Raw genomic sequence first — 20,445 nt, 5'->3', positions numbered from 1 at the left:
CAACGATGACTGCTTACGTTTGTTATAAATGCACATTCAGAAAGCAGAGGCTAAGAAAATGATCAAATTATCCTCAAAATGAGGGTAGTTCGAGCGTGGGTTTTTGTTCTCCCTCTCTCCCTGCCCTGTGGTTTCTTTCTGACCTTCGGGTTGAATGAACGCTGGCGCGTTTTGGCTGCCGCTGCTCAACCCGTATTGTTTTGTGTTTTTTGTTATTGTAAAGTGTCCTTGGGTGTCTTGAAAGGCGCTTATAAATAAAATGTATTATTATTATTATTAAGAGCGATGACTTCAGTGTGATTCAAACAGTCTAATTTGTAATGATTGGAACAGAGTATTTGACATACAAAAAAGTGCATAATGGTGCAAGTTTTCTAATTCTTTGATCATTCATTATAGACTGATAATAATAAGCATTGTAAGTTCGAGAACTACAGCTACGTTCCGATTAGACAGTGCTTTGACGCCATCTTGTGGAGTTTCTGTTAATGAGCAATAGGCAGGGAAACGGATTACAGTGGAGCTTTGTGTTACGAGTGTACCGACTTCTGTGTTTTTCAAGTTAGTAGCCGTCATCCGGCACTTTTTGCTTTGGGGAGCTGTTTGGTATAATGAACAAGCTTAAAAAAAAGGTTTCGAGCTGTTGAATGCTACCGATATCAACGTTTACTGTCAAACCATACACAAAAAAAGAAAATTGCATGTGTATTTTAAAGCAACCTCTTAACCTTGTCTTAAAGGTCGCTAAATTAATGTTAACATGTGATGTAAAACGCTGGAGAAGGGCTCATGAATAGCATCTACATTATGTGTCAATGTTATCATGCTTACAGCATATATTAGATTAGGCCACAAATGCTGCGATATAACAATACTCATAAGCATTCTTTATCCTCCCCAAAAAGATGACTAATATTATTGAGTCACTAGCAGTAGTCGAGTGGAATGCTACATTGTCTGCGTAACTATTATACTGCCACCTGGTGACCAAATTGCACACACCAGAAATTGCTGCAATGAAATAATCATAATGCACTGATTATGCATTATGATTTAATGCATAATCATAATGCATTCATTAAGATTGAATGCATTATGATTGCATTCTATTTAATTATACACACACACACATACTGTATATGTGCAGTAAAACCCACAAATGCTTATACTGTACAACGCAACATATTTACATGTCATCGTTTTTTCCTGAGTGTGACAGCAGTCCCAAAAATTCTGTCCCAGTGGCTGAAAAAGGGAGCGTAATTTCTGTTTGGTCTCTGATGGTGCATGCCAGGAGCAGGCGCTCCTCCCAACAAACCGAAGGGCTCGAGGCGATTGAGGCCCCATGGTAGGTCATAGCCAATGTGATCCTCCAGACACCAAGTGGTGAGAGGGTGACACTTAAGCAGAATGGGGTCCTGGTTGCTCCAGAGTCCTACCGTCATCAGTTCTGGGATGCTGAGCTGCTCGGTGGACCAGGAGAAGGGAGCGGAATATTTATGGTGAATGGCGTGGATGTAGTGGTACAACTGCACGTGTTTGTGGTGTACAACGTGCCATATGTAGTACTGGGTGTCAAAGAGAAGAAGAGCCAAGCCGTCCACAAAAACTTCGCCGAGCGCCGGAGCTTCCTGGGGGGGCAACCCTGGCAGAGGTAAGATGAACATGCTGATCACCACACTCGGCAGGACAAAGAAAACGTGATTAAAAAGACTCATCCGGAAACTCCTCGCCAGCATTCTGAGTGTGGGACGCTTTCCTGGCTGGATCTTGAACTTGTGAAACAAAGGCACTCTTTCTCCCAGCAGGTCCATAACTGCAAAAGGTGTGCTAAAAATGACATAGCTGGAAAAAGCGAGCAGGACCGGGAATAGAGGAGACGAGATGAGATGCCGGTGGTGAATAAGCAGATGGTTCCAGAGAGGCTGGAGGAGATGATCGGAATGGTTATAGGTGAGAGGACACAGAAGCAGCTTGCTGATGTTCAACATATTGACGCACTGCTGTCGTTTCTGGACGCACACGCCTGGAAAATAATAATAATAATAATGCGGCCCGGTAGTCCAGTGGTTAGCACGTCGGCTTCACAGTGCAGAGGTACCGGGTTCGATTCCAGCTCCGGCCTCCCTGTGTGGAGTTTGCATGTTCTCCCCGGGCCTGCGTGAGTTTTCTCCGGGTGCTCCGGTTTCCTCCCAAAAACATGCGTAGCAGGCTGATTGAACACTCTAAATTGTCCCTAGGTGTGAGTGTGAGCGTGGGTGGTTGTTCGTCTATGTGTGCCCTGCGATTGGCTGGTAACCGATTCAGGGTGTCCCCCGCCTACTGCCCGAAGACAGCTGGGATAGGCTCCAGCACCCCCCGCGACCCTAGTGAGGATCAAGCGGTACGGAAGATGAATGAATAATAATAATAATAATGCATTTTATTTAAAAGCGCCTTTCATGCCACCCAAGGACACTGTACAAACAATAAGAAAATACAATGTAAAAATTTGTAAACGAGATGTAATATAAAAACAGGACATAAAATCATAAAAACAGGAAATGGAAGAGCTATGTGTTGTAGGCAATCCTGAACAGGTGTGTTTTTAGTCGGGACTTGAAAGTGGAAAGAGGTGTGCAGTTTTGGAGGTCCGGAGGTAGGTTGTTCCAGAGCTTTGGAGCAGCGTGACTGAAGGCTCTGGCTCCCATGGTGATCAGTCGGGCAGGGGGCACTGACAGGCGGAGGGAGGACGAGGATCTGAGGGAGCGAGAGGGGATATGCACCTGGAGAAGGTCAGATAGTTAAGGAGGGGCCAGGTTGTGGATGGCCATATATGTATATAGAAGCAGTTTGTAGTTGATTCGATGTTGAACAGGGAGCCAGTGGAGCTGTTGGAGAACGGGGGTGATGTGCTGGTGGGAAGATGTTTTTGTGATGATATGAGCAGAGGCGTTCTGAACCAGCTGGATTTTATGAAGGGACTTTTGAGGTAGACCGAAGAGGAGAGCGTTGCAGTAATCAAGGCGGGATGTGACAAGACTGTGGACAAGGATAGCAGTGGTGCGGGGGGTGAGGGAAGGGCGAAGTCTGGTAATATTGCGGAGGTGGAAATAAGCAGTGCGGGTGATGGTGTTGATATGTGAGTGGAAGGTGAGCATACTATCCAGGATGACACCCAGACTCTTAACCTGGGGGCAGGGGGACACGAGGGAACTGTCAATGTTGAAGGAGAAACTGTTTACTTTGGATAAAGTGGATTTGGTGCCAAGAAGGAGGACTTCAGTTTTTTTAGCATTTAATTTAAGAAAGTTTGTTGAGAACCATGTTTTGAGTTCGGAGAGGCAAGAGGTGAGGGAGGGGGGTCGGAGTATGCAGTTTGGCTTGCAGGAGAGGTAGAGCTGGGTGTCATCAGCAAAGCAGTGAAAGTGGATGTTAAATTTGCGGAGGATATGGCCAAGAGTCAGGAGGTAGATGATGAAGAGAAGTGGACCTAGGACAGATCCCTGTGGTACACCTGTGGTGACTGGGGAGGCCTTTGAGGTGAATGATTTGAGCTGGACAAACTGTGTGCGGCCAGTGAGGTAGGAGTGGAACCAACTGAGGGGAGTGTGGGAGAGACCAATGGAGGAGAGTCTATTGAGGAGGATAGGGTGAGAGATTGTGTCAAAGGCAGCGCTCAAGTCTAAGAGGATGAGGATGGAGACTAAACCGGAGTCAGATGCTATGAGGAGATCATTTACAATACGGATTAGGGCAGTCTCTGTGCTGTGGCGGGGGCGGAAACCGGACTGAAAGGGTTCATAGAGAGAGTGAAGGGACAGGTGGGAGTGGAGTTGAGCAGCAACAGTTTTTTCAAGGATTTTTGAGATAAATGGAAGGTTGGAGATGGGGCAGAGGTTATCAAAGTTGTTGGGGTCAGAGCCATGTTTTTTCAGTGTGGGGGTGATAGCAGCGGTTTTGAGGAGTGATGGGACAATACCAGAAGAGAGTGAGGAGTGGATAATAGCAGATATGTGAGGAAGCACAGAAGGAAGGCAGGATTTAACAAGGGATGAAGGGAGGGGATCAAGCTGGCAAGTGGTGGGCTTGGATTTGAGTATGAGGTCGGATAATTCAGCAGTCGTTGGTAGAACAAAACTGGAGAAAAAATGACAAGGAGAAGAAGTTTCAGATGGGGCGGGAGGAGCAGGCAGGTTGTGATGGAGTTGGTGATGGATCTTGAGGATTTTGTGGTTGAAGTGTTCCATTATGGAGTTGCAGGTTGCTGTGGAGTACAGGTGGAGGGGGAGAGAGTTTGGTGGCCGCAGGATTTTGTTCATGACGGAGAAGAGAGATCTTGAATTTCGTTCGTTGGAGAGGATGAGGCCAGAGTAGTAGCTGGATTTGGTTTGTGCAATTTGGTCCTTGTATTTAGTGATATGGGTAGTGTACATGTCCTTATGGATGGTGAGACCGGTTTTCTTATAGAGTCGCTCAAGCGGGGAAAGGTCGATAATGGAGCAGAAGGTGTCAATGTTGATATTTTTGATATTATGAAAAGAAATGAGGCGGGAGGTTTTGATTGTAGAGAGACGGAGTACGGTGTTAAAAGTGAGGAGAAAATGATCGGTTTCAGGAAAAACATCAGCAGTGGGCTTGGAGGGGGAGAGGCCGGAGCAGCAAACCAAGTCCAACGTGTGGCCTTTGATGTGGGTGGGGAAGTCAGTGAGACAGTGTATCGCGAGACTCTCCAGGTAGGATGTGAAGTCTCTTGTGAGTGGCAGGTCGGGGTTGTCCATGTGAATAATGAAATCTCCCAGCAAAATTAAATTTGGCGAGAGTGGATAAGTGTGTGATTAAACTGGAAAATTCATTGATGAAATCACTATGAAAATCCTTTGGAGTGTGGAGTTTGGCTCACAGGGCTTAGTGTCAACACACTCAAGCCAAAAAGATTAACTATTCAATAGCACAACTCGCTGATGGGCTGCAAAATATGTAACATTTTTACATTTGTATTTTATAGTTTTTTTTTTGATGTAGCGAATTAGATTTTTTTTAATCACAAACCTGTTGAATGAAAAATGTAACTCCACGTTAAAAGATTAGATGACCCACTGAAATTGTCTGAAACAAGTTATTAAAGTTCAGAAAAGATGACAAAACACAGTTGATCACTGTCACACCGAGTCATCATTACAACATGATTTATTGGAGGAAATTAGAAACTCGTCCAGGAGGCATCCTAATTAGATGCCCGAGCCACCTCATCTGGCTCCTCTCGATGTGGCGGAGAAGCGGCTCTACTCTGAGCCCCTACCCGATGACCGAGCTTCTCGCCTTATAAATTAGAAACTCATTGAATTTATTTTTTGTTTTGCTTGTTCACAAAGTAACAAATCAAGCTACTTCTTTTCACTGGCCTTCTTCGAAATGGTCTTGTTGGTGTTGGCGTACTTTTGCCGATCGTTTCTGTCAAGAAAAAGGCAAATAAGTCTACATTTGACTAAATCCGAAAAATGTGATTTAAAAATACCTTGACATTTTAATTTTGCTCCTGCAGCCAAGTCCTCCCTCCCAGTGGCTGGTGTGAGCACCTCTGGTCATCATGTTGCCACAGCTGACGCACGGCTTCCCGTTGCTGTAAGGCTGCACAAACAAATGAAGTCAGGAGACAGTTTTGGGTGGTGTTCTGGTATCATCAACCCGAGCTCACCTGCTCTTTGGCGCAGTAGCCACAGATCATCCTGTTGGCGAGCTCCATAGGATGGTCCTGGTCTTCGTCGTGGCACACGTCGCAAGGGTAAGCTCGGCCGCAACACGGAAACCTTGACACCACGCGGACAGAGGGAACACATATGTACTCTTATGTTTAAAACGACCTCAGAAAGAGAAAGATGATACCTGAGCCAGCGATGGCTCTGCTTGTAATGCTTGCATGCTCCTTTTTCTGGTAGTGGTTTGCCCTTTTGAACAGCCGGATCTCTTACAGTCTTCAAATTAACAGTCGAAGCATTGAGACCTGCACATACAAAAACAACAAAAGATGTCTGTTAGTTTGTCGCAGTGTCTAAACCACAATATAAAACACTGAAAATGAGTAACTCGCAGTCAATTTAACTATTATCAGATACATGCAAAACCAACACAACTGGTTAAAAAAATAAGTGTAAAGAAGAGAGGAAGTGGTAGAGTAAGGACGAAACAAATACCGATACATACTGCTAACCAACAATTGGGGATATTTGAATTCTGGCTGAAATTCCAGTTTGATTAATATGAGGTATAAAAAAAAATCAAGGTTATAATGAGAGCTGAAACAGAAACCATTTACCGGTAGTTTAACGGACTGGCTTCAGAATCAGAATCAGAATCATCTTTATTGGCCAAGTATGTAGAACACACAAGGAATTTGTCTCCGGTATAACACGCTGCACTAGTATCATCGTAAACAACAAAATCATTGAACCATTTTAGAGTAACCACTAGTTTTGAAGTACAATTTTGTGGTGCAAGAAGAGTGACTGTCAGTGACTGTTTAAGGAGTTAATGGCTAGAGGGAAGAAGCTGTTTAAGTGTCTACTGGATTTGGTGCGCATGGATCTGTAGCGTCTGCCTGAGGGGAGTGGCTGAAAAAGGTGGTGGGCAGGGTGCGGGGGATCCAGGAGGATTTAGTGCTCTTTGGCACAAAATCTGCATTAAGGTCATTACTAGAAGGATAACACCAGCATCTGGTGTGACATAAAACAGCTGTCAGCGGCAATTGCTTTCAACACAACATGGTGGAGAAATGATCTGTCCAGTTGTACCACTGTGGGTAAATTGCAGCTTTTCACCATGTGGGCATTGTGGGTACACAATAGTCAGACTGTCGATGTTTTGTTATGACAGCATAAGATTTTAAACCTCGGCTAATCTGCTGGGGGAGAATGTAGGCGAGCTTTCACCTGTTTTGTTGCGGTGTGGCTGAATATATTGGAATCTGGCACTCTCAGCCAACAGACTTAGCTTGCCATGGCAGTTTTCACAATTAACCTCCTTTATTTGACCATAGCAAAGGTCCTAATAAAAACATGTTGAAAAGATATGATTAATCGAAGATTTTTGGCAATGTGATGGATGACGTTGCTGTTGGGTTAGTGTGTACCTGGACAAAGCTCTCTTGGGAGCAGCTTAGGCAGCCCACAGTGAGGTGGCAGTCTTGAAGCACCAAGTCAGTGGGAACAGCGTTTTGGAGGTCCAGGTACCCCAACACGTCACTGTAGTGGTGCAGCATGGAGGGTCTGAATGCTGCGCTGATTCTCGCACTACACTTCTCGCACTGAGCTACACAGGCAGTCTTCCCGTTCAGCGTCAGGTCTGCCGTCACTTTACACCTGCACATGACCGGCAGACGTGAAACAGAGTAGTTGGAACAAATTCTTAAAACTCGGTAGAGGTCTATTCTCTTTGTTGATATGAATACAGCTCTTGTGGCAGATCTCATCAGATTATTTAGTCATCTAAGAATGACAATTTCACAGATACCTGTTGCACTGAAGACAAACGGTGATGCTGAGGCCTACTACAGTGGCCGTGTTCTCTCCCAGCGTCAGGCCGAGCAGCCTCACTTCTGTGCCTCGGCGGACATCACTGATCTTAATGTTTTCTACCAGATGAGTGGCATCTTTGTCCTCATCATCCCACCGCTCTTCATCACAACCTGTGCCTTCCCCTCCGGCCATGTCACCTTCGGACTTTCTCGCGACGTCGCCGGCCTGTGCTCCCTCGTTCGCAGCGTCAGAGTTGGTGTCTGATGGGTGATTGTTGTCTGATTTTTCACACACAGTTGCCTGCAGATCCTGATAGGGAATGAACTGCAGCCCGGCTTTTTTTAAATCAAGGTCCTTTTTCAACTGCAATTTACAAAAAAAAAAGCAACAACAATAAGAAAGGCAATCTTTTCGGGGGGGAAAAAGTCAAAGTTTAAGTGCATACGCTATCCAAAAGATTCATTTAACAAATGTATTTTTCTTGGGCTGGAGAATCAATAATGGAACTTACACATTAAAGTGTCTGGCTGAGCAATGCCATAAATTAATATAGCACAATAGCAATATGAGTCAGGAAAGTGTTACGTTAGCTTATAAAGGCTTGTACATCTTGCCCAATATTCAAGTGAGCTCTCTCATGAAAACTGCTCAAATGCTAACATGTAGCATGATAGCAACCCGAGTGGCAAAAGGGCTGAGACCAGCTGCCCCCTCATTCATGTACTACTTAGTACCTCTAATGAGAAGAAGTGCTAACAGTTAGTGTGTTAAAATATAGCAAACATAGCAACTTGAGGTAAGAAAAGTGTTACGGCCATTAAGGATTTTACATCTTTCCCTCTTTTTCAAGTATTATTTATTTTGAGAATTTTCAAAATGCTGAGATGGATCGATGGGCATGGAGCAGTAACAATCATGGAAAATGACTTCAAGTGAAGCATATTTTAAGCATCTATTTTTAAGTTTCCACGGTACTTGTACAACAACACACCTGCCGGGCTCCCTCCGTAAAAAGCTTCTCCAAACTGCGATCAAGCCAGCGGAGAAAGGGTCGGAAGAGCAGCTCCACTTTTCCGAGTAGTTGATTGGTGGCGTGCTTTGCCTGGAGCCACTCCAGCGATACTTGCTGCACGTGCCTACAGAGGCACAACATAACTTTCAATCAATCAAAAACATTGAAATATGACTGGAATTCACAGGCTGCTTTTGATACCTTCCCATCACGAGAGGCAGCTCTTGATCCAATGGGATATCAAGGGTGAAAATCTAAAGGGAATTAAAACGTCGTGGTTTTTCATGATGATAATGTCATCATATCGTTGCCGAGAGGTATTAGAGTTGCGGTCTTTACCTCTTGTGGATAAGTGTCTGGAAAGCTCACCATGATGTCAATTTCTTTCAAATCAAAAGGCTGCAAAGAGCATAAAAATGGATAAGCGGAGACAGGAGAAGTCAATTACAAACCACAACCAATTTACCAAATACAAATTAGTTGTAGAGTGAATCAGCAGTTCCTCTGCTGGTTGTAGATGAGTAGTGCACACTACTGTCAAGACACGATGAAACAATAATCCACCACTTTATATTGCGCTTGTCCTCATTCCTCGTAAGGTTACAGGAGGAGAAAAGTCAATATTTACCCAGTCTGGATCAGTGGCTTCCACAGTGGCCCTGTAATACGTAACCTCGCCATCGCTTCGCTCTTGAATTATAAGACGATCTTTGGGAAAACGCCTCTTCAGCTGCTTGATCTCGGTCTCCCGCAGCTGTGCGCCAACTTCCTTAGTCAGCTCGCACAGTTTGACCTCCTGGAGCACGTTCGGCCGAGGCGCAGGAGCTCTCTTTTGCATGAAGCCTATCAGCTCTGTTGATTCTGCATGCTCCCCTATTTTGGGGAACTGCGATGGATGCCAGAAGCGACACCTGTCCTCCATCTTGCAGTGCCCAGCCAAAAAGTAGCGGCAGGCACGACGTCCTGCTCCTGAGGACGCCTTGGGCTTAGTGGTGAGGACGTCACCGTCGCCTTCCAGGCCCACAGGGGCGAGGGACATGACGTCGGCCTGGCTCGGAGTCGTGATTGCTTCTTTCTGAACATATATTGAATCCCCTCTGGTGTGTAAATATTTACACTTGGCCCCGAAGTAACAACGTCTTCCCTGAGAGAAGAAGCGACAGAGCTGCTGTGTTTTAGGGACCACATTTGGCTCACATGTCTCCCTTCCATCACCATTCTCCATTGTTATCACACCTGAATTAAAACAAAATCGAGATAATTGTCAGACCACCGACTTGCGTGCTTTATCTTATGGCCGTAAATATAGATTTAGGATTAGAAGAAACCAGAGAAACCAGTGCGACAATCAAGTTAAAATGCCTGTAAATAATTTACTCACACCTCTACAGTTAAGCATGTGGTAGAATCTTGGTTGTGATAACAGCTGTCCTTGTGTGTCAATAAATCCCCTTTTGGGGCGGGGGCGTTATTTAAATAGTCATTTGATCAAATACAAGAGTGATGAACGAGCAATGAAAACTTTGCTAGCAGTCAGAGCCTGGCTGTTTATTACTTACCCGGAAGTAATTCAATCGTTCCAGCGAGAAAATATCACCTTAAGGTTTGCGTCAAGTTTTTGTCAGTGTATTCGTAAGAGTATAGCGTATCAATGACAAAACTATTCTCTAAACGTCTGTGATTCTTATCAGTGTCGGGTTTGAGTGCGACAAGCGACGTCAGAGTGTGCAGCGTGATGACATCATACGTGTTTTCTTCGGTATGTCATTTGAACCCTTTTTGTCGCGAGGAATACGGTTTATCGCCCTCTACGGTTTGGGTGTCTTAACTGTCACAAAAGATACAAGAGGACAGCACATTCAATATAACCCATTTGTCTTCATTTGTTTCATATTTAATATGTAAAAGAGTTTAAGCCACAACCAATTTACCATTTCTTCTTGCTGGTTGTCAAGTAAAGGGCCGAAGTTGTCAGTTCTAAATTTGAATAAACGCACGGTAGCTTTGTGTTTGCGCTCTTGTTCGTAACGTGTCGTCACCATGACGTCAGACAACCTACGGCAGCCTTCAACACACAAAATATGCATTTGTTTCAAATCTTAAAAGAAAGGTTTCACAAACAAAAAAAAGCTATACTAAGTTAATTTGTGTTCTTTTATCAATATTTAATTCGTTATGTTTGTAGTTACATATACAGTATATTGCTGATATTCAGCAACCCAACAATCACAGTTTTTCACAGTTTATCCCTAGCAGTTTCAGAAGAGAAATCTTCCCTAACCCCAACCACGTCTTTCAACTCTTCCGGAGGGATCCGAAGGCGTTCTCTGGCTAGACGAGAGATAGTCTTTCCAGCGTGTACTGGGTCGCTTTTTTGTTTTAAAATTAACAATAACGGAAGTTACCATTTCGATTGAATGTGAGTATTTTGTTTTTATTTCACCGAGTACTCAATTATTAAGACGAATACTTTGTAGTTTTATTTGGAGTTGTATTAAGTTACAAGTAGGCTTAACTTGGGTAACATTTTTGCCAACTTTAATGTCCCACTCCTGGTTAGTGACCACAGTGGGTTCCGATTTACGTGCGTTTTCGAATTACGTCGCCACGGTGAGTGCATCACCACTCCATAGCTTATACTGCCGCTAGATGTCAGCAAATCCCTATCTTTTCGGATTTCGGCTGCACTGTGTGGTGAGGCTACGACGCCAACATCCCTTCACAGTCGAGCCAATGGAGTGAAAGGGGGTTACTGTATGTCTTTGTCCAAAATAACGTCTTAAAACCAAGCACAAGCGTAGATTCCAGCGTTGGCCATGGGCCAGTGTGGTATCACTTCCTCAAAGACCGTGTTGGTCTTTCTGAACCTCATATTTTGGGTAAGTTAGTGGATTTATTGTGTTGTTGTTGCGAGTTGGTCGTGCGTCAGGAGTAGCGTTTAGCGCGCTAGCCGGCTAGCTAGCTACTAAATATTCTTTGTGTCGGAACTTTGTGGCGAGTTTAGCTCTTTGTAACCAAGAACCTCTTAGATTGACAAAAGTGTAACTTCTCGGTTAGCAGTCAAATTTGAAGCAAACCGGGATTGTGTTTTCAGATTTTTTTAAACGATTAAATACATTGGTCTACATCCAAAAGAACCAAGAAACCATGACACACTACCTTTAAGTCGGGGGTGTGGTTGGCTGAGAAATAAAATCATTTTACCTGAGGTTCAAAAAAGTGAATTTGTTTCTGATGCATAATTACTAAAAACAAACTAACACATCGGCAATATTTCGTCGATTCACACCATAATAATGATTATAAATTAATCATTATAGTGTACATGTGACACACAAACACGCAAGCGCAGAAAAAGTTGAATACATTATAAATAAACACATTAAAAATAGTTAACTGTTGGAGGGGCTTCACTGATTCCTGAGGGGGGTTTTGCATCCTCTAACGTCAGTGTAACGCCGTCTCTGGCTCAATATAACATGAATGTAGGTTAGGGTTGAAGTATACATAATTATCATGGTGCCGTAGTCTATAATTTATATGCTAATGCATAAGGATAATCATAATCACTTGTGAATGAATGCCTAACTAAGTCACAAATATGAATACTGTATATAAAAACCAGTAACTGTTAACTATGGCCATTTCAATGTTATACTCCTGTTGTAATTCAAAACGATGACATGCAGAACATGAACTAGGAAGTTGTTTGTATTTTGTCATTTTATGGAGCCGGAATTCTGTACGGAAGGATATTATTTATGGTGTCAATATTTACTCAGTAAATACCTGGAGGTAAATTCTCAAACTGATGATAAAAGGAATATTTTTTTGTGTTCGTCACCGACAGGCAGCTGCCGGCATTCTCTGCTACGCCGGCGCATACGTGTTCATCACATACGATGACTACGACCACTTTTTTGAAGACGTCTACACGCTGATCCCGGCCGTCGTCATCATCGCGGCTGGAACGCTCCTCTTCATCATTGGCCTCATCGGATGCTGCGCCACCGTGAGAGAGAGCCACTGTGGACTCATGACGGTCAGTACCCACTGGTATACGAAAGCACTGCTATGAAAATTTAAAAAGATTATATATATTAACAACCGAACAAGATTATCGGAAGCACAAGTATGTGCAAAACAGCTCAACACAAAGAATGACAGGATCAACTTTTGAATGCAAAAGACAACATGTAGTTTCAGTTTTAATTCATTGCTGATCGTTTCTTTACAGTTTGTCATCATTCTGCTGGTGGTTTTTATGACTGAAGTAGCCGTTGTGGTTCTGGGATATATTTACAGAGCAAAGGTGAGAATGCTGTACACAAGTAGCTGTTTTCTTCTGTCTGTGCAAACCGGCATTTGAATGTGATTGAATTTTGAATGTCTCATGTCGTTACCGTTGCCAGGTTGAAAACGACGTGAATAGTTCCATCCATGAAGTATATAACGAGTACAACGGCACCAACAGCAATGCACAGAGCCGTGCCATTGACTACCTTCAGAGACAGGTGAGGACGCACAACAAAAGGATGGTAACATGCGGTCACTCTTACTCAGCAATCAAATTTGATTTTGCAGCTCCAGTGCTGCGGCATCCGCAATTACTCGGACTGGCAGTATACACATTGGTTTGACACATCCAAGAACAACAGTGTGCCTATCAGCTGTTGCAACTCAAAAGTTGGCGGACTCTGCACAGGGTCCCTCACTCGTCCTGAAGAACTCTACCAAGAAGTAAACGGGGAGGGGGGCTCAGATTTGTTTGAGTGCTGAATTAATCTCTCCATCTGGATCTTTCCCTGTGTATTTTTTGTGTCAAGGGCTGTGAGGCGCTCGTTGTGAAGAAGTTAAAAGAGATTATGATGTACATCATTTGGACTGCGCTGATTTTTGCTGTCATCCAGGTATGTCATTGTATCACATCAAATGACATTGGGTTTGTCTACTGTAGCAGTTATTGAGTTCTAAACTAGTAGGGCAGGGGAATTTTTTTAGGGGGCACGTGGAATGATATGATTACTTCAATTTATATTTAGTTTACGATTATTCATGATTATGCATTGATTTCCAAGTGTAATATTTATACAACAACCAAAACTGTACTTTAAATTTCCTCAAAAGAAGAACCAGAAAATAAATTTAACAACATAAACTAATAGTATATTTAAATAGCAGTTTAAAAAAAAGACCGTTTCAGCTTTGGCCTCTTGGGGGCAGTGTGGCGCTCTTCATGCCCGGAGTGCCCTTTTGTAGGTAAGTGTAGCAGAAAGTTGCAATTGTTCATTTATAGAACATGTATTTTACAAATTAGGATGAGTATATGCCTTTGAGTATTGTTATTCACTGACCCACTATTTGTGATTGTTTTCCTTGAAATAGATAACTGAGTTAAAGGACCTCACTTGGTACCTCAAGGATGTGTTCACAAATGAGTGCACATCTTATAAGGCAAAATTTCAGACGTGGACCAGTATTGTCGTTTCCAATTGTTGAAATGAGTGTCAATTTATTTGAGTATGAACACATACAGACAGTTAATATATTTGGCTGATTTTAGTTTTGTGTTAAATGATATAATTATGCGCACATTCTTTCAACGAGGACAAAAAACATACCATCTGCAGATTTTGTATTTGCATCATATCGTGTAGAATTACTTAATGAAATGTCCAGTGAAAGTGTCATGACGATGAGATGTGCAACAAATGCAAGAGAAACAGTTTCCTCTTTTCCGCCCCTACCAGATTCTGGGGATGTTGTCAGCATGCGTCGTGCTGTGTCGCAGAAGAAGCGATCCCGCCTACCAGCTCCTCATCACAGGAGGCACCTACGCTTAAGTATCACCTGCTCAGACGCATTGGTGAATCCATTACCACACAAACATTAAGACACTGAAGCTGCATTTTTTTCTTTCCTCGCATAGCTGTCCAACTTCTTCCAATGGTACCTGAGAATGTACGATTACACTTTTAGACGCAAACCAAACTACTGTATGGAAGATGTGCACAGGGTGATTTCCTCTTTAATTTGCACTATGTGTAAAAGACCGCTAGACCATATTGTGAAACGTTTCAGTGAATTTCAGCATGAACACTCGGTAATAGTAACGTCTCCGTTTTACAATCCTCATCTCCATATGTAAGTTACCTTTTCCATATGTAACGCATATTTATCCTTTTCGCTTACTCCGGATTGTAGTTCTATTTTGTCCCTGCTGACCACCACAGGCAGTGCCCAACAGCATGGAATGTGCACAGTTTTGGATATTTTTTTTTTCCAGTTTGTAGCGACGGATACCCAAGATAATTAAATTGTAAAGGGGTGTAGTGACTTGGGTTATGGCATTTTGGTTTCAGAAACTCCAGACACGAGTGCAACAGCTGATGCTGTTGGCTTTTACAGAAGGGCAGCTGGGATTTTTACAAGACGGGTCAGGACACCTCTCATTAGGAAGGCCCTGCTAAATTAAATACACTATGAATATGGTATTATTTAAGATTTTAATACATGTGAGAAATAAAAGCGACATTATTCACAAATAATTACTGAGAAGTCCGAGTTCCATTGTCTCAACTCATTCTTTGGCAAGGTAAGTGCCTGGAACCAGCCCTGTTTGGCCATAGCGCTGCACCATCCACCAGCCGTCTTCACCTTGATTCATGACGAGCACGGCGTCCCCAACAAACATGGAGAGCTCGTCGTCTCTCTAAAGAAAAATAAACCACCTTCAGCAGTGACCTTTTCCACATTCAGTGGAACTAATCAGTGAAAGTAGAGCAAAGAACAGACCTGGGCCACATACTCATACACTGCCTTGTACTGCTCACCCTGGTGGGAGCTGTGAATCTTGGGGATGGTGGTATAGACGTCTTCATAGTCCCCTGTGGAGTTAGTCCAGTCAATTAAAAGGACTAAATGTGCAGCCTATTCAGGAAAAGTGCGCCTTTATCCTTCTAAGCCAGTGGGTAGAAATTATGTCATTGCAAGCAGAGAAGTAGGAAATGTCCTTCAGAGCACAAAATACCGGTAGTTGTCGCGCACCATATTTCTGCTGTTCATTTTTGCGGTGTCACTTTATCGTGGATATTAAAATCGTTGCTTCTACCCTGAGATGTCAGTCATGCCCACGGAATGAAGTTCAATCCAGACAGGGCGTTAGTTAAGGGGGTTAAAGGGGTGTAACTCGAGTCATACTTACTACAGGACACCTGCAATAATTGCTCCAAAGAGTACTATTTCCAATACACGTACATGTATTCAGTTCGTGGATGACTGTCACTCTGTCAGTTTCAGAAATTCTGTCTGCCTTTGCCATGATTTTGGATTTCTTCACAAGATTCCTGCTATTGCATATGGTCAATTGGGATTTTTCTCGGAACAAATTAGGCTAGATGTGCGCAAGCGTGCTAGCGTAGAACAGGGGGTATTTATCAACACATTACTCACAGGTGTGAGTACAAGAGGTGTCCGCGTGGTTTGTAAAAAAAAAAAATTGTACTTGCACGCCCTCTTAAGTTTAAATTGAAATTGTACAATTGAGATTCAGTTTTTCGATGCAATGATTCAAATTAAACAACACATTAAATTTATGGAGTTCAACTTGCGTTTTGAAAGCAATTATTCAAGATTAACAATTCAAATACATGATTCCAGTTTTTTGTTGGCGCATATTTCATTCAGCCCCTCCCTTACCTGTACTGTCTGCACCAGGATCTTTGTGAATGCTCATACTGGAGCCTGCCAAAGAGTTCCCTTGGAGGAGATTTGAAAACCTACAAATGAGAACAGTACAATCTTAAGAGTTGTTTTCGGCTGCGTGATTTCGTATCCAAATTTGTTGTTCCGACTTTTTCATGACTCCGCCTACAAGTCCTGTGCTTCCATTTCGGACCTCTGTGCCATCCCTTTCGTAGTAATTTTGGTATTCAATGGGAGCTGTAGAGGAGGGAAAGAGTAACTGAACGATATCCTGATCCACACAATGAGTGCGTGTCAGAGATAACATGAAAATATTCTCCCGTGTCATATTCAAATCATGAGGGCTGCCTACCGGGACGGTTGGAGCCGGTGCCTTTGATCCCCACAAAGCAGTTCATGTCAGAGATAATGTCACACTTTTCCAGAATCTTCCTCACGCCTTCATAGCACTGTAAGCAGAAGACATTCTAAATAGCATTCTGTTTTCAAACATGAGCTGAAGACGGAATATTTTGGATGTGTGACGGCTCACTTCGTCGGCTTTCACGCATTGCATGGACAAGTGGTTACAATGCACCCACAACCCGTTCCTCAGGGCCTTCAGGCGCTCCTCTTCCTGCTGCTGAAACATCTGAAAGACAACAAGATTGGGAAATTGACTTTTTACAACACTGAGTGTAGGAACTTTGGGTGATTCAAGTCCAATCAAAATGAACAATGTGGCCTTTTGGGACCTTGCTGGAACACCAAGTGAAAATCTCCGATTGTATGATAAATGTTTAGCCTTGAATTAACCTTATATTTAAAGAACATTTTGTGCCAACATAGGAAGTTTCCAGAGTGGTGACTCGCTTTATTGTCTTATCATAGGAAGTGTTGCACATCCTCATTGAGAAAACAAGCAAACGGGTATTACCGCTCTAGGTTTAAGGTTGTGCTCTTTATAACTGGGTGTACATTCCTCTCTTGGGAATGGCCTGAGATCGTGTTATGTGTCATGAGTTACCTCACACATGTAGCTATGTGTTAATTCCCACTCTTGACGGAGCTGGTCCAGCTGCTCGATGTTGGATTTGTATTGCCTCTCTATTGGGTTGGGGAATTGGGGGGGGGGCATCGATTTATTAGAAGATCAAGCACACAGATGTAAAACTCTGAATTTGCTTTTGTCATAATGGCTTCACGGAATGTTGGTTATTCTATGTCACAATGGCATCGAATTTGAATAGATAGTTGTGACATCCTCAATAAAAGGGAAGTAGTTGTAGCACACAAACTCCTTACCCGCCTCCTCTGCAGCTTCCCTGCATTGTTTGGATTTGTTGCTCAGCTGACAAAAAAAAAAAATCAACACGGGTCATTTTCGGGTATGAAAGAATTCGAAGAACATTTAATGACACAACTAACATTCATCGTGTAACTCTATGACTGACAAACACATTGTTACCTTGTCGATCTGTTTCGGTGTGGCTGTGGAATTGTTGCTCATCTTTTCCGCCGTTTGCTCGACCTCATCCGCCTCCTTGCAGCGTTGCTCGTAGTGTCTTGCAGACTGGGACGGACATAGATACATGTGAAACAATAGCAAGATAAGTGTACGACTGAACCAACCGTACGGTTGGCTCAAAATACGACCAAACAACCGTACAACCGCTACCTACTCCAAACAATACAAAGTGTATTAGAAATGTTCCAGGACTGGCATCACAAAAATTGGTGAGATGGGCATTGTGGCAAGACAACCCATCACTGTTTCACTATGGCAACACGCCTGCTAACAGTGCCCTGTGTGTCTGACAGTTCCTGCCGCCTTACTCATCCTACAACTAATCATGAAACAAAACGAAAAAAAAAACCAACGTGGTATAACTGACCACCCTTCGTTCTTTGTCAGATACAGCCAAGCCAGCCTTATACTTGCAAACCAGTCAAATAGCCTTTCCACTAACCAATATTGTTCCCCATCACATCAGTATTGCCTTCATGTCGGGTGATCTGCACTGACTTACGGTACTTTTACCGCATTAAAACTTATTAAGGGCAGCCCGGTAGTCCAGTGGTTAGCACGTCGGCTTCACAGTGCAGAGGTGCCGGGTTCGATTCCAGCTCCGGCCTCCCTGTGTGGAGTTTGCATGTTCTCCCCGGGCCTGTGTGGGTTTTCTCCGGGTGCTCCGGTTTCCTCCCACATTCCAAAAACATGCGTGGCAGGCTGATTGAACACTCTAAATTGTCCCTAGGTGTGAGTGTGAGTGCGAATGGTTGTTCGTTTCTGTGTGCCCTGCGATTGGCTGGCAACCGATTCAGGCTGTCCCCCGCCTACTGCCCGAAGACAGCTGGGATAGGCTCCAGCATCCCCCGCGACCCTAGTGAGGATCAAGCGGCTCGGAAGATGAATGAATGAAAACTTATTAAGTTGATTTTTCACAGGACAAGTTGACCTTACATCTATTGTTTTCTTGTAGAAGGACACTTTGCCCTTCTGGACTTTCTCCATGACGAGTTCAACCTGAGGAGGAAGGACAACCAAATGTCAACTATAAAATAGAAAAAACAAATTTTAATGCCTCCGTCGAGCCCCAAAAGGACCTTTTTTCTCTGATCTTTCTGCTTCTCTCTGAACTGCTCGATCCTTTTCGCCTCCTCCTTTAAAAGGCCAGACAGCTGCATATGCAAGTTGCCTATCATTTCCATTTCTGCAAGGGGGAAAAAAACGAAAGCAAACAAGGCTTGAATTATGGATGTGTAAAAAAAAAATACAACTAATATATGTTCTTCTTACGCGTTTTCATTTCATCAATAGACGTTCTCAGAGTGCTGTGGAAACAAACGCATGCTTAGAGGAAGTGACATCAACAATGTTTTAACACATTTTCTGCAGTTCATGCCCACGCCCATCACCCACCAGATTTCATAGAAACCTCCAACCTTGCGCGAGATGGCGACGAGTTCTTTGCCATATTTCTCCTCGGCAGATGCCCTGAGACAGACACGACGACCACAATGCGGAGTCAAGCTTACATCACATCACGTTCATCGCCTTGCGCACGCCACCAGTTGACAGCCTCGGCCCACCTCATTTTGAACAGATCCTCAATGTCTTTGCACGTACGCCGACCATCGTTTAGTCTCTGAATGATGGCCTCGTAGCCAGCGTGACTAATAAAGTTCCCTCCCTGTAAGACCATAGATAGCATTAGGCGTCCCCTTTCAGTTTGCTCATGCACGCCCCCCCCCCCACACACATTTCTGTAAGTATATTACATTTATGACATATATAATTGGAATGAATGAATGAATAATTGGATCAACGTGTGGGACACTTTGCTTGATAAAACATTTATTTAGCAATAAATTCACCACTCATAAATGGCCCTTACACTTTCACATCTCCAGTTTTACTTTTGCCGTAGCTAGATGTGATTACAACTTGAGTTTTCTCCATTTTTGACAACTTCATCACCATGTTAGTGAATAGCTTCAATTCACCAACAGAAGACATTCCCCCAAGAAACATTTACATTAACCCAAATTATGTTGTATGTATTTTATTATTCATCTCATGGGCAAGACAGAAACCAATGTTTACATCGGTAGCTTAGTTACATTTTTCAGTTTTAAACCCGGATTTTTTTTTCTTTCAAATGATGTAGCCTTAACAAAGAATACAACATTGAACCAAGTGTTTAGCTCACCTCTCATAGGTACTTCCAAGAATGTAATGTAAAAAAGAATATAACAATTCCTTTGTACATGCCATAAACAGAGCTGCATAATAAAGACAACTAACATTCATTACCGGATTACATCAGTTTTGAATAGCGGGTATTGGAATTCTCTTTTCACTGCATCTTGTATGCTGCTGTTGGTCAAATAAACAGTGCAGAGGCTATCATTACACTTAATATAAAAGTGTGACCAACTAGCTCCACAGTCAACCTGAGCCTCAATCCAAAACAACAAAATTGAAATAATATAAATCATGGCACATGCTCACCCAAAAGGCATCCTTAAACTCTAACTCCATGCTGAGTGGTTCCCCCTCTGGAGATACTTTTCACCTTTTTAATGTGCCTCTGAAGTGAACACCAGCGGGTTTGACAGGCGGCTGCTCGACGCGAGTGAAACGGTCCAGGAAACGAGCTGTCGCTGGGCACCGCCGCTCGTTTGTGTGAAAAGAGGAAGAGTGTCACTGAGCAGCAAACACAAGTAGACTGCTACTTCGCTTTTTCACACGCC

The 20,445-nt window shown here is 43.3% G+C and overlaps 4 protein-coding genes and 1 long non-coding RNA gene across 7 annotated transcripts; 2 read left to right on the top strand and 3 right to left on the bottom strand.

The window, feature by feature from the left end:
• Window positions 1-1,193: 1,193 nt before the first annotated feature.
• ch25hl1.1 (cholesterol 25-hydroxylase like 1, tandem duplicate 1) lies at window positions 1,194-5,010 on the bottom strand. Its single transcript, XM_052060460.1, has 2 exons — window positions 4,848-5,010; window positions 1,194-2,026 (listed from the first exon to the last, which is right to left on the bottom strand). The coding sequence occupies exon 2, from the start codon at window positions 1,989-1,991 to the stop codon at window positions 1,194-1,196; it is 798 nt and encodes a 265-aa protein (XP_051916420.1). The 5' UTR covers window positions 1,992-2,026; window positions 4,848-5,010.
• LOC127597442 (uncharacterized) lies at window positions 1,514-5,672 on the top strand. Its single transcript, XR_007961653.1, has 3 exons — window positions 1,514-1,654; window positions 1,809-1,953; window positions 5,525-5,672. It is a non-coding gene; the product is annotated as an uncharacterized LOC127597442 (long non-coding RNA).
• On the bottom strand, window positions 5,152-10,292 carry si:dkey-24l11.2 (uncharacterized protein LOC100034462 homolog). Of its 2 annotated transcripts, none has more exons than XM_052060433.1 (12): window positions 10,065-10,292; window positions 9,134-9,741; window positions 8,845-8,904; window positions 8,707-8,759; window positions 8,485-8,629; window positions 7,489-7,856; window positions 7,109-7,337; window positions 6,909-7,023; window positions 5,866-5,983; window positions 5,678-5,789; window positions 5,498-5,610; window positions 5,152-5,433 (listed from the first exon to the last, which is right to left on the bottom strand). In XM_052060433.1, the coding sequence occupies exons 2-12, from the start codon at window positions 9,728-9,730 to the stop codon at window positions 5,367-5,369; spliced, it is 1,977 nt and encodes a 658-aa protein (XP_051916393.1). In that variant the 5' UTR covers window positions 9,731-9,741; window positions 10,065-10,292; the 3' UTR covers window positions 5,152-5,366. The 2 variants fall into 2 exon arrangements, with proteins under 2 accessions (XP_051916393.1, XP_051916394.1); XM_052060434.1 differs by lacking the exon at window positions 10,065-10,292 and adding an exon at window positions 9,887-10,030.
• Window positions 10,293-11,203: 911 nt separating this feature from the next.
• Window positions 11,204-15,053, top strand: tspan3a (tetraspanin 3a). Its single transcript, XM_052060461.1, has 7 exons — window positions 11,204-11,384; window positions 12,356-12,547; window positions 12,743-12,817; window positions 12,918-13,019; window positions 13,090-13,245; window positions 13,332-13,415; window positions 14,256-15,053. Exons 1-7 carry the CDS (start codon window positions 11,322-11,324, stop codon window positions 14,346-14,348), a joined length of 765 nt encoding a protein of 254 aa, XP_051916421.1. The 5' UTR covers window positions 11,204-11,321; the 3' UTR covers window positions 14,349-15,053.
• Window positions 14,254-20,352, bottom strand: pstpip1a (proline-serine-threonine phosphatase interacting protein 1a). Of its 2 annotated transcripts, XM_052060441.1 has the most exons (15): window positions 20,204-20,352; window positions 19,282-19,382; window positions 19,112-19,186; window positions 18,989-19,023; window positions 18,796-18,902; window positions 18,653-18,715; window positions 17,657-17,761; window positions 17,494-17,539; window positions 17,216-17,295; window positions 16,742-16,840; window positions 16,562-16,658; window positions 16,359-16,446; window positions 16,204-16,283; window positions 15,301-15,392; window positions 14,254-15,217 (listed from the first exon to the last, which is right to left on the bottom strand). In XM_052060441.1, exons 1-15 carry the CDS (start codon window positions 20,231-20,233, stop codon window positions 15,086-15,088), a joined length of 1,230 nt encoding a protein of 409 aa, XP_051916401.1. In that variant the 5' UTR covers window positions 20,234-20,352; the 3' UTR covers window positions 14,254-15,085. The 2 variants fall into 2 exon arrangements, with proteins under 2 accessions (XP_051916401.1, XP_051916402.1); XM_052060442.1 differs by lacking the exon at window positions 18,989-19,023 and having other exon boundaries at window positions 20,204-20,276.
• Window positions 20,353-20,445: the final 93 nt, after the last annotated feature.

The sequence above is a fragment of the Hippocampus zosterae genome, chromosome 3, assembly GCF_025434085.1.
Source record: "Hippocampus zosterae strain Florida chromosome 3, ASM2543408v3, whole genome shotgun sequence".
In the NCBI taxonomy this organism is placed as follows: domain Eukaryota; kingdom Metazoa; phylum Chordata; class Actinopteri; order Syngnathiformes; family Syngnathidae; genus Hippocampus; species Hippocampus zosterae.
This window is presented reverse-complemented; position numbering and strand designations above follow the sequence as displayed.

Excerpts from the sequence above, each read along its gene's own strand:
- pstpip1a (XM_052060441.1), bottom strand. The coding sequence starts at position 20,233 with ATGGAGTTAGAGTTTAAGGATGCCTTTTGG. Across the intron at positions 16,447-16,561 it reads CACCGGCTCCAACCGTCCCG|CTCCCATTGAATACCAAAAT; the intron begins GTAGGCAGCCCT and ends CCTCCTCTACAG. Across the intron at positions 15,393-16,203 it reads TCCTGGTGCAGACAGTACAG|GGGACTATGAAGACGTCTAT; the intron begins GTAAGGGAGGGG and ends CTAACTCCACAG.
- si:dkey-24l11.2 (XM_052060433.1), bottom strand. The coding sequence starts at position 9,730 with ATGGAGAATGGTGATGGAAGGGAGACATGTGAGCCAAATGTGGTCCCT. Across the intron at positions 8,760-8,844 it reads CAGACACTTATCCACAAGAG|ATTTTCACCCTTGATATCCC; the intron begins GTAAAGACCGCA and ends AATTCCCTTTAG. Across the intron at positions 5,984-6,908 it reads GCCACACCGCAACAAAACAG|GTCTCAATGCTTCGACTGTT; the intron begins GTGAAAGCTCGC and ends TTGTATGTGCAG.
- tspan3a (XM_052060461.1), top strand. The coding sequence starts at position 11,322 with ATGGGCCAGTGTGGTATCACTTCCTCAAAGACCGTGTTGGTCTTTCTG. Across the intron at positions 13,246-13,331 it reads CTGAAGAACTCTACCAAGAA|GGCTGTGAGGCGCTCGTTGT; the intron begins GTAAACGGGGAG and ends TTTTGTGTCAAG. Across the intron at positions 13,416-14,255 it reads TGATTTTTGCTGTCATCCAG|ATTCTGGGGATGTTGTCAGC; the intron begins GTATGTCATTGT and ends CGCCCCTACCAG.
- ch25hl1.1 (XM_052060460.1), bottom strand. The coding sequence starts at position 1,991 with ATGTTGAACATCAGCAAGCTGCTTCTGTGTCCTCTCACCTATAACCAT.